Source organism: Aspergillus brasiliensis, assembly GCF_001889945.1.
Source record: "Aspergillus brasiliensis CBS 101740 unplaced genomic scaffold ASPBRscaffold_6, whole genome shotgun sequence".
Classification (NCBI taxonomy): domain Eukaryota; kingdom Fungi; phylum Ascomycota; class Eurotiomycetes; order Eurotiales; family Aspergillaceae; genus Aspergillus; species Aspergillus brasiliensis.
In genome coordinates, this window is record NW_027137447.1 from 301547 (window position 1) to 315710 (window position 14164).

Here is a 14164-nt window from a genome sequence, read left to right on the forward strand (position 1 = left end):
CTTGTCAAGCAGATTTGCGTGGCAAGGCGGGAAGGTTTGGCGAGCGGGAGCCTGAGGTATACACCCGCTCGCCGCTTTTCTGCCGCGCTTCTCGGCCTGCCTTCACTTGGTATACTTCGTGTCGTTCCTCTCCCTCAACGCGCCGGAGACTACGCGCTCTCTCGGGATGATGCGTGCTCACGGACTACATCTGTCTTATCGATGCCAATCCCAAGTTCGTTTAATTGCTAGACCTGATATATTGCCCCCCTATCGTTGCCATGTACACAGGACCATCTGTCATCATGCCCGGCGACCATCCACACTTTTTCCCAAGGTAACTTGTTACTCAGTGCCACGGCGAAATGCCAAAACGAAGACTACTGTAAAGTTGAAAGATCTGCCCCAGGGGGCACTGAAGCTGCAGCCATATCAGGAAGTGGTGGATGATGCTCCCAAGTATCCGGCTGTCGTACAAGGACATTGGAACAATATGCAGAAGTTCAAGAACTGCGTGATCTTGACCAGAGTAGGCGGCTTTTACGAGGTATGACTGCCAGCTTTGTGCTACTGATGGATTCATGGGCTCAAAAATGTTCCCGCCGGTATTCCTAACCTAATATTAGCTCTATTTTGAGCAAGCTGAAGAGTTCGCTCCCTTGCTCAACCTTAAGCTTGCCTCCAAGAAGACCAGCGCCGGTCCTGTTCCTATGGCTGGCTTTCCTTTCTTTCAGCTAGACCGTTTCCTCAAAATCCTTGTTCAGGATTTGAACAAGTACGTGGCTGTCAGCGAAGAATTTCCAAATGCGGCAGAAGACAAGCTCCGATCTGGAGGTCTTCTCTTCGATCGTAAGGTGGCCAGAATCATCACACCTGGCACATTGATTGATGAGAAATTCATGGACCCATCCGAGAACAACTTCTTGTTAGCCGTCTACATTGATAGGTCTTCGATGAAGGAGCAGTTGAAGCAACAAGATGTCACATCCTCACAACAGCACGTTTTATTATCCGCATCCCAGAATGTAGGCTTGTCCTGGTTAGACCTTTCCACCGGTGACTTCTTCACGCAAGTAACTACAGCACAGATGCTGCCGTCTGCTATTGCCAGGATTGGCGCTCGGGAGATTCTTGTGGACCAAGGTCTTCAGGATGTAATTGGACAGGAGCTGCAGTTACTGATTGGGCATGATCAACGACTAATGACTTTCTTCCAATATCCGAAAAGGGTTGCGCCCATGGCCCGATGGGAAGCTATGCTTGAAGCCCCTGTATCAGACGCCGCCGCAGAAACTTTCACGCGTGAAGAGGTCGCCGCCGGGTATAGTCTCTTGGAGTACATCCGGGTTCAACTGCAAGGCTTGAATATGAAACTTCAGCCTCCTCGCCGCCGACATTTGGACGAATCAATGAGCATCGACCGGAATAGCTTAAGGGGTCTAGAAATACTGGAGACTGCTAGGGATGGTTTTGGGAAAGGAAGCCTGCTTCATGCAGTGCGGCGAACCTCTACCAAGAGTGGAGCACGTTTGCTGAGAGACCGTCTAAGTATGCCTGATAATTTCCCATAGCGAAGCTCCTGAGACTAACATTGCGGCAGCGTCGCCTTCCTCCTCTATATCGGTGATCAACGAACGCCTTGACCTTGTTTCGATATTCCTCGAAGACCGCGATCTGCATGACAACGTGATCCAGTTCCTAAAACGCAGCTATGACGCCCAGCGTCTAGTGCAGAAGTTTACACTTGGTCGGGGCGATCCTGATGATCTAATCTGTCTTTCGAGGGCTATTGAGGCCTCGAAGGAAATCCGACAAGTCCTATCAAGGAAGTGGCACGGTGAGGCTGATAGTCAAACCAAGCGCAGCATTGGGGCCATGGTCGACCGAATCCACATGGACGGACCTACAGTCTTAGCGGACAAGATACTGGCAGCCATTGATGAGGAGGGACTGCTGCAAAAGCAGCGTATTGAAGACGACACAGCTGCAGAGGCAGCCATTCTAGCACAGACTGTCACTCTAAATGAGGGTATACCGGGAGACATGGCCGCCCTTCCGAAGAAAGTCAAAACGAAAAGCAGTGATCGGGCTAGCGCGGCTACGGATGAGGGGACAATTCCCGATACCTGGATCATGAGACGAAATGCAAGCCCGGCTCTAAGCGAACTCCACCAGGAATTAGAGCAATTACATACCGCAAAGTCGGAGCTAACACAGCGTCTTCGCGAGTCGGTGGGTTCATCTGCGCTAACACTCAAGTGGACTCCGGGGTTGGGTCACATATGCCACGTCAAGGGAGCTAGAATCACTCAGGAATCCTTGGAGGAACTGGGAGTAACACGGAATGTCTCGTCCACCAAATCGACGAGATCATTCTATTTACCAGCATGGACAGAACTGGGCGGCCATATGGACCAAGTGAGAGCTCAAATCCGCCAAGAAGAACAAGTGATCTTTGAGCATCTGCGTCGGGAGGTCATCCTCAACCTGGTCAAGATTCGACGCAATGCGGCCGTTATGGATGAACTAGATGTCGCGTGCTCGTTTGCTACATTAGCTCAAGAACAGCAACTAGTGCGCCCAATCCTCAACGAAGGCACGAGCCACAAGATTGTAGGCGGACGCCATCCCACAGTCAAGCTTGGACTCGAGGAGCAAGGGCGACGGTTTGTCAGCAACGATTGCTTTCTGGGAGGCCCAGAGCGTATCTGGCTTGTGACCGGTCCCAACATGGCAGGTAAAAGCACCTTTCTGCGACAGAACGCACTGATCACAATCCTGGCCCAGGTCGGGTCATTTGTCCCTGCCGCGTACGCAGAGATTGGTGTGGTTGACCAGATTTTCAGTCGCATTGGAGCCGCTGATGATCTGTTCCGAGACCAATCTACTTTCATGGTCGAGATGTTGGAAACGGCAGCTATTCTCAAACAAGCGACCTCACGCTCGTTTGTCATCATGGACGAGGTCGGGCGTGGAACCACGCCAGAAGACGGGACTGCCGTCAGTTTTGCATGCTTGCATCACCTGCATTATCACAACAAATGCCGAACACTGTTTGCGACCCACTTCCATGTCCTTGCCGACATGACGCACGGCTTTGACGCACTCGGCAGATACTGCACCGATGTCAAGGAATCCGCTTCCGGATCATTTTCGTTTATCCATCGACTACGCAAGGGTGTAAACCGCGAGTCGCATGCATTGAAAGTCGCCCAGTTGGCCGGACTACCCAGGGAAGCCATTGAAATGGCAAAGAGCGTGCGTCAACGATTCTCCAACAACAACAACGACAGCTCACATTGGAATGAGGCCTCGGTACCAAAACATACAGCAAACGGAGCCTGAAGCGATCCCATACCATCAGTAAACCCATATATCATTCACAATCTATGTACAATAGCCATTTTTGATAAGAAGGTACAATGAACCATATCGTCCATAAAAGTCCCCTCCCCCGAATTGCGATAACTGTGTATCTCAAAGCTTCGCCAACGCCTTCTTTGTCCCCTCACCCGAAACCTCCACAGCAATCCCCTCCCCAAACCTCACCTCCTGACAATCCTCATCCCCAACCCCATTCATAAACTGCACCACCACAAAATCCACCCTCCTCTTCCCAATAACCACCATAGGCGCATGCCACGTGCCCGCCCCATACGTAACAGCCTGACCACCCCTCGCCACAAACGCCCTCAAGCGACTCAAATCCGGCGGATCAACCACATTCACCGTCTCCCCCTCATCCGTCCTCGCCGTCGCCGTAGTCCCCTTCAACGAAGGCGCCACAATAACCAAGTAAAACGGCTCCTCCTCCACCAGCTCGCCTCCAGCGCCTGTCGTGGTCTTCGGCTGACTCGACAAATCAATCGGGGTGAAAGTCTGCGTAGTGTAGGGGTGTCTTTCCAGAATGCGCACATCAAATACATTGACGTTTTGACGAGCGACATGGCGTAGTTTGCGCGGAAAGCACGAGAACATGGTCATGCGGGCGGAGGAGGGCTGGCCGCTCGGAGCGGTGGAGTATGTATCTGTCATTGGACCGATCGGGCTATACTTCAGGGCGGAGGATTGGTTGGCGAGGACGGGGACGGGGGATAGTGATTTCAGAGTACTCTCTGGGGGAGGCGTGGTGATGTCGCGTGCCAGGGGGGATGTGATGGCAGTGCCGAACTCGGAGAAGGCCTCGGGGGTGAGGGGAGCGGGGTGGAGGTTGAGGGGGGGTGTGGTAGTGAGGGTCGGTGGTGGCATTGTTGTGTGTCTTTCAGTAATTTACAAAGAACAAAAAAGGCGAAGTAGATGGAAGGAGGAAAGATTGAAGGTAGGGGGACCTGCCCAGTTGGATGAATTGCAGTATTTGATGGATGGGGGGAATGAGGAGAGAGAGAGAGAGATTCGGTGAGGTTGTTATCTATCTACCCCAGAAGGGCGTCGGGAGTCGCCGTCATTATCGACGCTAAGATCGGCGGTCGGAAGGGGCCGATGTCAGATTGATTGAGTGGGAGAAGAGGGTCATACCAATATTCCTCTGCTATAGAAGGATATTTTACTATCTTCATGGGGATTCTTAATTCTAGCCCTGGGAGATGTGTTTTCATTCTTGGGCCCGAATAGTAGGTTTTCATCCTTATCGGAAGTTTAGCGCTTCCCCCGTGGCCCGTCACTTGCATTCTTGCAGATCGCACATGCAAGGGATGATGGGCCTTTAAATGCTAACAAGTGTCATTTTTGGATGGACCGCATTTTTTCCCGAACTGTCGCGGTTTCAATAGTTAGTCAATCCTAAAAGTGACCTATCTATAAGGTCAGGTGATCGTGTTCCTCTTCGGCCTGCCATCTCGTACCGTTTTCGTTCCTTTTCCGTCTCGTTTCACCTCTTCAGCTTCGCTTATACTTTTTCATCAATGGCATCATGATGCCACGGGACTATTTTTATTTAAAGCCAATTAGATGGATTCAAAGCGATGCAATCCCTCATAATAACTTCAATCTAGTGTGGTTGATAGGCCTTGGTCACACTAATTGGTACTCGCAGTTCAGGAGCTTAGCTCCCAATATATAACCAGAGGAGCTAGTATGCATGGTTAGTGAGTTCATGCTGGCAGCTGAAAAGCTGAAACCGACGGTCTCGACAGTACTACTGTCTATCACTTTAACACATTCTGAATCCTCTCCTAACGTGAAGACATAATGCCTCTACCATTGATCCTCTATGCTCGGTATTAATCTGCTCGGCTCCTCCAGTTCCTTTGGACATGCAGAACCGACTGAGTCAGCAAACGGCCTGCCACGTGAGGCTAAGCCTCTGACTAATCGGAACGATCCATCGGAGCTGGCCAAAAAAACAAAAAACCGACGAGTAAAACCGACTTTACAGCTGTGGATCGGCAGTGGAATCTCCCGGTCTCAAAACGTTATCGCGCTTCGCTTGGGCTCCACAGAGACTCGTCAGTAGTTCGGATTTTGGATGCCAATGCGTCTGGGCATCTTCCTCGGCGCAGGCTTGTCCAATGCTTTGGGGGAAAAGAGTGGATTCTCCCACTTGAATTATGCAATCAAAAAGAGTATCTTCATCAGCTACCAACGGAATGAACTGATAGTCTGAAAAATAGACTACTGAAACCCGGCCCATGACGAGGATTCCGGTCTCTTTATATTTCTTGGATCAATAGTGTGACGTATCAGGTACCGGGAAAAGACTTTCGAGCTAGCCGTAGCTGGATGGAGGTCGGATTTAAGGCATGGGCAAAATATTCGGACAAAATGGTCGCTTGTTGGTTGACGTACGCTGCTGCGGAGGGTGACGACTCCCACTTAGGCAGTCACATTTTGTTGGCGCCAGTCCATTCTCATAAGGTGAACTCTTTACCTGCCAATGCCGATCCAGTCAAAGGCGTTGGAATGCCTTTCCCCAGTTCTCTAGGCTTTCGCTCGTGTTCGCTTTCGGATCTACGTTCCTTATCTTGTTTCTGATATCCCGTGATTGCGCCGTCGTGACCTCTCCAATGGCGGGGAATCAGTGGTTAAGATGCGTGCTGGTCCTGGCCCTGGCGGTCCTGGGGGTCCAAGGTATCACTCTTGATATCAGCAGCGAGGGTATGTGACTCTCAAGCCGTGGTAGCTAATCGGGCCTCGGATATGGTCCATAGCCCAACACCCGCAACTCAAATGCAGATGATTTTAACTGCTGTTGTCCACAGAATCCATCAAAAATGCAGCATCCACCGCCGCCTACGGTATGATGAAGCACTACAAGGGAAACGAGTCCGGCGAAATCCCGGGAAAGATCCCCAACACTTGGTGGGAAGGTGGCGCCATGTTCATGACACTCATGCAATACTATCACTACACGGGGGACTCCACCTATAACGACGAAGTCGTCCAGGGCATGCAGTGGCAGGCGGGCGATTGCGATTACATGCCGGCGAACTGGAGTAGCTACATCGTGAGTTCCTCGCTTTGTGGCAGCCCCGTCCCCAACTAATCGAGGCATCCAGGGAAATGACGATCAAATGTTCTGGGGCCTGGCCGCTATGACTGGTGCCGAATTGAACTTTCCCGACTCCAGCGATGGATACTCTTGGCTATCTCTGGCACAGGGTGTCTTCAATACCCAGGTCGACCGCTGGGATGATACGACCTGCGACGGGGGTATGCGATGGCAAATTTACACATATGAATCAGGCTATACCATGAAAAACGCTATTTCCAACGGTGGTCTGTTCCAACTGTCGGCTCGTCTGGCGCGCTATACTAGCAACCAGACCTACTACGACTGGGCAGAGCGCATCTGGGACTGGTCGGTCACAACGCCGCTGTTGAGCAACTCGACCTGGAACGTCGCGGACTCGACGTCGACAACAAATGACTGCAGCAGTCAGGGCGACAATCAATGGACCTATAATTACGGCGCTTATCTAGGAGGAGCCGCATACCTGTATAATTATGTAGGTGGGCCTATAGCGTCGAAAGACGATCAAACTTGCTAATCTATCACAGACCAACGGTACCGAAACCAAATGGAAGAACGCCGTCGATGGTCTGTTGAACCGCACCTTGAACAAGTTCTTCCCGACAAGCTACGGCGGTGAAATCATGTCGGAGATAACGTGCGAGCCGACCGAGGTGTGTGACGACAACCAAATTATCTTCAAGGGCCTGTTGTCGGCTTGGCTCGCCTACACAGCCTTACTAGTCCCATCCACCTACGACAGAATCCTCCCCAAACTGCAGGGATCCGCCCAGGGCGCTGCCGCCACTTGCACCGGGTATGGTAACAACACCTGCGGCGTGCGATGGTGGAACGGTACCTGGGATGGCTGGATCGGTCTTGAGGAACAAATGAGTACTACCAGTATCTTCTCATCGAATATGATCGCCTTCTCCAACTCCTCGGCCGCCCCGTTGACTTCCAGCACGGGAGGCAACAGCACCAGCAATCCATCGGCCGGAACCGATGACAGCTCCGATGATAAGACGATCCTAAGCACGATCACCACGGGAGACCGCGCGGGAGCGGGAGTTGTGACGGTCGCCTTTGCTGCGGGATGGGTTGGTTTGATGGCATGGTTGATGCTCGGGTGATGATATAAATAGGTGTTGTGTTGGTTATTATATATATTTTGTGTAAATATCTTAGTTAGACGAAGCTATGTCTGCAAAAGCATCAGTGCAATAATTATAATAATAATAATAATATATATATATATATATATCGATAAGAGAAATCATATACTAGCGCTTTAACGATGTGTTAGTTTATTTAGACATTCTTAGATGTATGTATGTATGTACTTGGACTATATACATGGACTTGCTAACAATCGTATCGATTGCCAAAGCACAATATTGAAAACGGCACGAACTTTTGATGATTATTCTAAGACAAGGTGTGGTAGTTGTTGTGTAGGATATATTTCTCTCCCAGAGGCCACGACAGCACTCTAAAGAAATGGCCTATTGTTCTGACACCGGTTGCTTCTCCTTCAACCCAGTCTTCGTCTCCACATGCTCCTCGCTAAGATGCTGACGGGTGATGAATACACTCGCAACAAACCCACAAGCAGCCAGACAAGCATACATAATCCACATATTGCGAAGGCTCCATGCATAGGCATCCGCTACAGCGTGTCGCTGGGTGGGATCCTGGACCGCGCGGACAGCATTGACATTAGCTGCAGCCTCTGTGCCCGAAAACTCAGCCAACAGCGACGAGGACAGTCCCGCGGCCTTGAGGCCGTCTTGTCGCATGTCCATGCTGTTCTGGAACACGACACCCCCGAGGACTACGGACATGGCCATGGCGACGTTGCGGATGAAGCCGAAGGTAGCGGTTGCGCTGGCGGTGTTGGCTTGAGTGATGTTGCTTTGGAGAGCGAGGAGAGGGGGGAAGAAGAGCATTCCGCATCCCATGCCGGCGGTGATTTGGTAGCCGACGATTTTTCCGAGAGAGGAGGTGGCGCTGTAGTTGGTGAAGAGGCCCGTTCCCAGGACTACGAGGGCGGTTCCAACCCAGATGATTTCGAGGTAGCGGCCGGTTCGGTGGATGAGGAGGCCGGAGAAGAGACTGAATGCTGCTTCGGTCAAGACGAAGGGGAGGATTAGGACTCCAGAGCGGAATGGGGTGGATTCTTTGGCTGATTGAAAGTAGAGCGGGAGGTAGTACTCTGCGCCGAGGTAGGCCTAGTAGTGGCATGTTAGAGACGGGATGATAAGAGGAGATTGGTTCAGGGTCATACAAAGCCATGTGTGAAGTCGACCAGGAAGCAGGCGACGTTGGACCGGTTCCTGAATACCCCCAGCGGCATGAGGGGGTATTTGGCCAGCTTCTTTTCACTGTAGATGAAGGCGAACGACATCAGACAGCCAAAGACAATAAGACAAATCACCTTGGGGGAACCCCAGGGGAATGTGGCGCCTCCAAAGTCCAGACCCAGCAGTAGTAGGATGATGAGTGCGAGCATGGAGAAGCTCCCCCACCAATCTACAGCCTTGATTCCGGCCAGGACTGGGGTTCTTGGATTGTGTATATCCAGGAAGAAATAGAGTAGCACAAAGGCCGTTCCACAGACGGGAAGGTTGATCCAGAAAATCCACCTCCATGAAACAGACTGGGTGAAAGCCCCACCCACGATCGGCCCTAAGGCGCCAGCAATTGCCCAGATGAATTCGATCAATCCGAGGAACAGACTGCGGAGTCTATTTCCTGTCAGCTACATATCAAGGGAGATGAGGATGTTAGATAAGCAATACCTGACGCTGAACAAATCAGAAATGGTGATTGTGATCAGCTGGATGAGACCACCACCAGCTATGCCTTGTATGCCACGGCCGGTAATCAGCATGGGCATACCAGTTGCTGTGGCGCAGATGATCGACGCTACAAAGAAGAGAGCAACGGCCGAGAGAAGGATCGGCTTTCTCCCCCAGATATCGGACAGATTGGCCCAGATATTGGAACTGGCAGCATTGGCGAGGAGATAGGCACCGCCAATCCATACATATCCGGATGCTGAATGCAGATCAGACGAGATTGTAGGCGTAGCAGTAGCCACGATTGTCTGGTCAAGAGCGGAGATAAAAAGCGCAAGCTACTTCTTATAAGCAGGTGGGAAAACCCTTAGGTAAAGAGAAACACACCGAAAGAGCGAGCATAGTTGCACAGATCTTCCAATTACTGCGAGTTTCCGGTGTTTCAGAGTCGGTCTGGAGACGTTGTGAGGGAACCCTTTCTAGATCCTGTGCATTGGCTACTATATTCTCCGAACCGCACTGATCAGGTCCATAGTTCTCGTTCATGGTTCCGGACGTGGATAGCATTTCGATTGGCTGCCGATCAGCACCAATCGAGTCTTTAGACGAAGCCAGCACCATTAGGACCTCTTTCTCAGAACTGGAACGCTAACATCAGTCTGTAACGATTCTGGGGAGGCGAAGCTACGATGGGAAGATGGATGAAGTGCGAAAAGATTGAGTCACGGCTGTTTGCTCCGTTTGTCTGTGTCTTGGCCGGCTACGCTTTCCGCCTCGAAGGTCACTCACTCTCCTCAATCTCTCTTGGCCCAATAAGTAGTAGACCGGTCTTGTCAGACAAGTTGTTATTATGGGGATTACGTCTGCTGCAGGCTTTTATTGTCGTCTATTGGATGAAGGGATGGCATAACTCCTACATAAACGTTGTGTGATGGTCCGCGGTCCGTTGACAAACCCATACTCGGCCTTGGATACGAGTTAGTAGTTAACTCGATGGTAAGTAATTCAATTCCCGTTGGAAGATTCAGGCAACTATCCTGCAGGATTCCGTATGACATGTGAAGGGGGATGCCTCAAATACGAAGTAGCCAGCACGCTTACCGGGATCTCAAAGACGAAAGGTCCTGGCCTAGCTCACTCGAAGCAAGTGCCCAGTCTACAGAGATGGGGACTTCGCAAGACACGACACTCGATAAACATGAGTGGCCTGAATGAAGGATTTACACATGAAGGAATAATCTAAGGCAGGTATTCGACTTCCACAGCTGCAACGGCGTCGTGAACATTCTGGGCCGAATGGATTTGTCGATGCCAGCACAGTGAAATAACAATACCACATATAACGTTAGTTGTATCAGGGAATTGATGGACTTCGTACAGCTTCTCAACTTCGTCACTGAGGATGTCTTTATAGGGATAAGTACCTGTCATGATAAAATAAATCAGAGACCCGAGACCGAAAATATCGTCTTTAAGAACAGGAACAACATTCCAGTCATAGCCAGGAGGTCGAAATCTTGTTGCCGGAGTAGCTGAGGGATCTGAACCGCATAATGAAGCGCCACCAAAGTCAGCGATTTTGACATTGAGGCTCGAGTCGAAAAGGAAGTTTCTTGGTGAAAGATCACAGTGTATAACTTGATGAGCATGGAGAACACCAAGTGCTTGAGCAACCTGTCTGCTCCACTGTAACTGAAGTTGAAGCGTAAGTTTCGTCACGTTATGCTGGATGTATTCTTTAAGTTTTCCGTTCTCCAGGTACTCCATTGTGAGGCAGCAAGTTTCTTGATCCCAATTCAATATCTTGGGAACACATGGATGTTCTCCTATCATTGCATAGATCTTGGCCTCAAGGCGCATATTCCGACAATGATCCTCTTCTTCAGGACGGCAATATGGGTTTGGAATAGGTGTCTTCACGACGGCACCTGAAGGTAATCTCTCGAGAACAGCGGTTCCTCCCCAGGCCAGGGGTTTGCCTTTGGTGACATATATCACTTCTCCGGGACATGCTTCAGATTTTCTGCTGAAGCCTGGGGAGTCTCCTCCTTCGGCCGATCCGGAAACGCATATGTACGTTATTTCTTGGGGATATGAAATGGGCGCGTTGCTCCTTTCTACTGTTGAATGCCCGGCTGTCTTCTAGATAGAAGTGGTGAGGAATGAATGAATCAGATATTCTAGAACCAAACTCACCGTTTTTAATGCTGCATCTGGATGACTAGGACACTCAACCTCTGCATTACGCCTATAGCGAGGAAGTATTGTTGTAGAGAGGGTTGAAGAGTAGAGGAAGTGAAAAGTAGACCATAACGAATTCATGAGCGCTAGTAGAGTCGGCATCGCAGATCTAATTAGTCTCGCTAGCGAATGCCATTCCGGTTGTGCTGTTGATTGAGCTAAGCTGTGATACTTTTCCGCAATAAAGGGAACTGCTTATGGGTGATTGAGTGATGAGAGTGAGGATACAAAGACCAGATGTTCACTCCGTAACTATTCAAGGTAGTTACGTTACGCAGCGCGTATTCATAAGCACGTGCAATATTTATGCACAAATGTCGCGTCGCCTCAAAGAGGCAGATGAAATCCGACAGGAAAGCTGGTTGCTTTACTGCAACAATCAACAAATGACCGAGAGTCTCTGGCCGGCTCTATTCTTTTCCCCAGACCCCTTTTCGGCTCTAGATGGCCTGTTGAACAACCACAGGACTATTGGTACATCGGCTATGCGGCTATGCATCCAGCGACACAGTTTATCTGCTAAGTCGAAATAGGCTTGAACTCCGCCTGCTCGTCTGTCGGATTCATCGCACCGACCTGTTCCTTCGAGGAGTTAGAATCCACCCCATGGACCAATGTGGGAGACCCTGGAAGTCCCTTCCCCGGTTTTCGGGGATTCTCCGCATCTGCTCTATGTGCAATTGTGGAGTTGACGGCGCACATGACGCATTGGGAGTCAGTGCAGGATTTACTAGCCTGACGACTTCAGAATGGAGTAGGCCATCGAGCATCATGCTATCAAGAGTCTAGAAATATTAGTATGGGAGTATTCCACCTCATCATGGCGTTGGGGTCATCGCCTGTCTTGCTATCGACACAATTGAACGTATCAGTCGAAACTGCAGTTTAAGGATGTGGTTAAGATCCTTCAGCTTCTTTGTTGCTGCAGTTCAGCTTCCCTCGGTGTCTGCAGCAGCAACTCGTTTGACTGTCGATACAACCGTGGGGCGGTTGTATGGCATGATCAATGGTTCGGCCCCGGATGTTGCGCAGTTTCTTGGAGTTCCCTTTGCAGCGCCTCCTGTGAACGAGCTACGGTTTGCACCTCCCCAGAGAAAGTCTGCAGAGGCTTTCATTGATGCCACTAAGATCGGGCCATCTTGCCCGCAGTATCCGTTGACCACTACGACGGACCCGTCCGTGTACACATTTGATTCTCCTTGGCTGCAACCGTATGGACCGACATCAGAGGACTGCCTGACTCTCAATGTTTGGAGCCCATCGCATGCCGTGAATGACACGGACGAGCCGTTGCCAGTGTTGATCTGGATGTTTGGCGGCGGGTTCTACGAGGGAGGGCTATTGACGAATGGCTTTGATCCAAGTAACTGGATCCAAAGGACACAGTCTCATATCGTTGTTGCCATCAAGTGAGTCTTCTTTCTTTTGTCCTTTGACTGTGTGGTATTGTGTGGCGAATGTCTCGCCTTGATTGCATTGTCACTGATCACTTGCATCTCTAGTTACCGGGTTAACATCTTCGGCTTTCCCAACGCTGCAGGCCTGGCTGCGACTCAGCAGAACCTCAATCTTGGACTTCTTGACCAAAGATTCGCCGTTGAATGGGTTCGAGATAATATTGCTGCCTTTGGCGGAAACCCGTCCAAGATCACCCTTTGGGGCCAGAGCTCTGGAGCAGCCAGCACGGACTACTACAACTACGCCTGGCCCGATGATCCCATTGTGTCTGGCCTGATCATGCATTCCGGCAGCGTCTTTGCTACCGGTGCCAGCATGGACGTAGAGCATACGAACTTCACCTTTGTGGCTGAGCGCATGGGCTGCGGCGATCTCTCTCCTCGAGACGAACTGGCTTGCATGAGGAACGTTAGCGCAGACGACATCATTGAATTTTATGAGAACTACACATTGTACTCGACCGGCCCTACTCTAAAGTTCACGACTATCGTGGATAATGTGACCAAATTCGAAGACTATACTGCCAGAGCCTATGCGGGAAATTACTCGAAGTTGGTAAGCAGTCATCATCTCTGAACCTCGTTCTATGCTAACAACATCACCGTCAAGCCCGCTATTTTCGGAACCAACGCCAATGAAGAAGCTTGCCTGGTTGTCTGGGCTGGACCCCAAGGGCCGAACATGACATATGTCCAGGAAGAGACGGTGATCACCCATCTCTGTCCGGCAAACTACAATGGGCAGTGTGTTTTACCCCACCCTATCATTAGGTCCACAACCTGACAATACTGATCATTTGACTGGAAATAGTCTCCGCTACAACACCTCGTCCCTATCCTTCCGCTACTTCAATACTGCCAACTTTAGCAACATTTCCCCTCGGCCCTGGGAAGGAGCCTATCACAGCTCCGAACTCCCCTTGCTATTTGGCACATACTCGGAGTACGGTGGCCCCGCTACGCCTTTCGAGACTGCCGTAGCATCTCACTGGCAGGATCTGTATCTTGCGTTTATGCGGGATCCGGTCAATGCGCTCCCGGCGATGGGATGGCCTGCGTACCATCCTGAAGGGTATGCGATGATGTTTGCTGCCAACGGGACTGTTACGAGTCTGTTGCCAATGAGTACTTTGGAGACCCCGTGTGCTGGCATTCCTGAGCCAACCATATGATTGATGCAATAGCTGCGCTGCCAGCAGAGATTGAGAAGAAGCCGAACATGACGCAGAAACTGGTCG

The 14164-nt window shown here is 50.7% G+C and overlaps 6 protein-coding genes across 6 annotated transcripts; 3 read left to right on the plus strand and 3 right to left on the minus strand.

The window, feature by feature from the left end:
• Positions 1–169: 169 nt before the first annotated feature.
• On the plus strand, positions 170–3324 carry ASPBRDRAFT_54912 (mismatch repair ATPase MSH1; the record flags this gene model as incomplete). The annotated part of the gene is made up of 3 exons (XM_067627315.1): positions 170–526; positions 606–1527; positions 1580–3324. 3 exons carry the CDS (start codon positions 170–172, stop codon positions 3322–3324), a joined length of 3024 nt encoding a protein of 1007 aa, XP_067478863.1.
• On the minus strand, positions 3107–4636 carry ASPBRDRAFT_42965 (ureidoglycolate hydrolase). The gene has a single exon (XM_067624902.1). The coding sequence runs from the start codon at positions 4225–4227 to the stop codon at positions 3457–3459; it is 771 nt and encodes a 256-aa protein (XP_067478864.1). The 5' UTR covers positions 4228–4636; the 3' UTR covers positions 3107–3456.
• Positions 4637–6217: 1581 nt separating this feature from the next.
• On the plus strand, positions 6218–7560 carry ASPBRDRAFT_125637 (glycoside hydrolase family 76 protein; the record flags this gene model as incomplete). The annotated part of the gene is made up of 3 exons (XM_067617809.1): positions 6218–6421; positions 6474–6923; positions 6976–7560. The coding sequence occupies 3 exons, from the start codon at positions 6218–6220 to the stop codon at positions 7558–7560; spliced, it is 1239 nt and encodes a 412-aa protein (XP_067478865.1).
• Positions 7561–7713: 153 nt separating this feature from the next.
• Positions 7714–9908, minus strand: ASPBRDRAFT_65399 (MDR family MFS transporter). Its single transcript, XM_067628527.1, has 4 exons — positions 9616–9908; positions 9229–9566; positions 8715–9174; positions 7714–8658 (listed from the first exon to the last, which is right to left on the minus strand). Exons 1-4 carry the CDS (start codon positions 9847–9849, stop codon positions 7933–7935), a joined length of 1758 nt encoding a protein of 585 aa, XP_067478866.1. The 5' UTR covers positions 9850–9908; the 3' UTR covers positions 7714–7932.
• A 377-nt stretch (positions 9909–10285) lies between these two features.
• ASPBRDRAFT_42969 (uncharacterized protein) lies at positions 10286–11679 on the minus strand. Its single transcript, XM_067624903.1, has 2 exons — positions 11425–11679; positions 10286–11370 (listed from the first exon to the last, which is right to left on the minus strand). The coding sequence occupies exons 1-2, from the start codon at positions 11569–11571 to the stop codon at positions 10468–10470; spliced, it is 1050 nt and encodes a 349-aa protein (XP_067478867.1). The 5' UTR covers positions 11572–11679; the 3' UTR covers positions 10286–10467.
• Positions 11680–12360: 681 nt separating this feature from the next.
• ASPBRDRAFT_124952 (uncharacterized protein) lies at positions 12361–14098 on the plus strand (the record flags this gene model as incomplete). Its single annotated transcript, XM_067617744.1, has 4 exons — positions 12361–12878; positions 12972–13482; positions 13537–13670; positions 13738–14098. The coding sequence occupies 4 exons, from the start codon at positions 12361–12363 to the stop codon at positions 14096–14098; spliced, it is 1524 nt and encodes a 507-aa protein (XP_067478868.1).
• Positions 14099–14164: the final 66 nt, after the last annotated feature.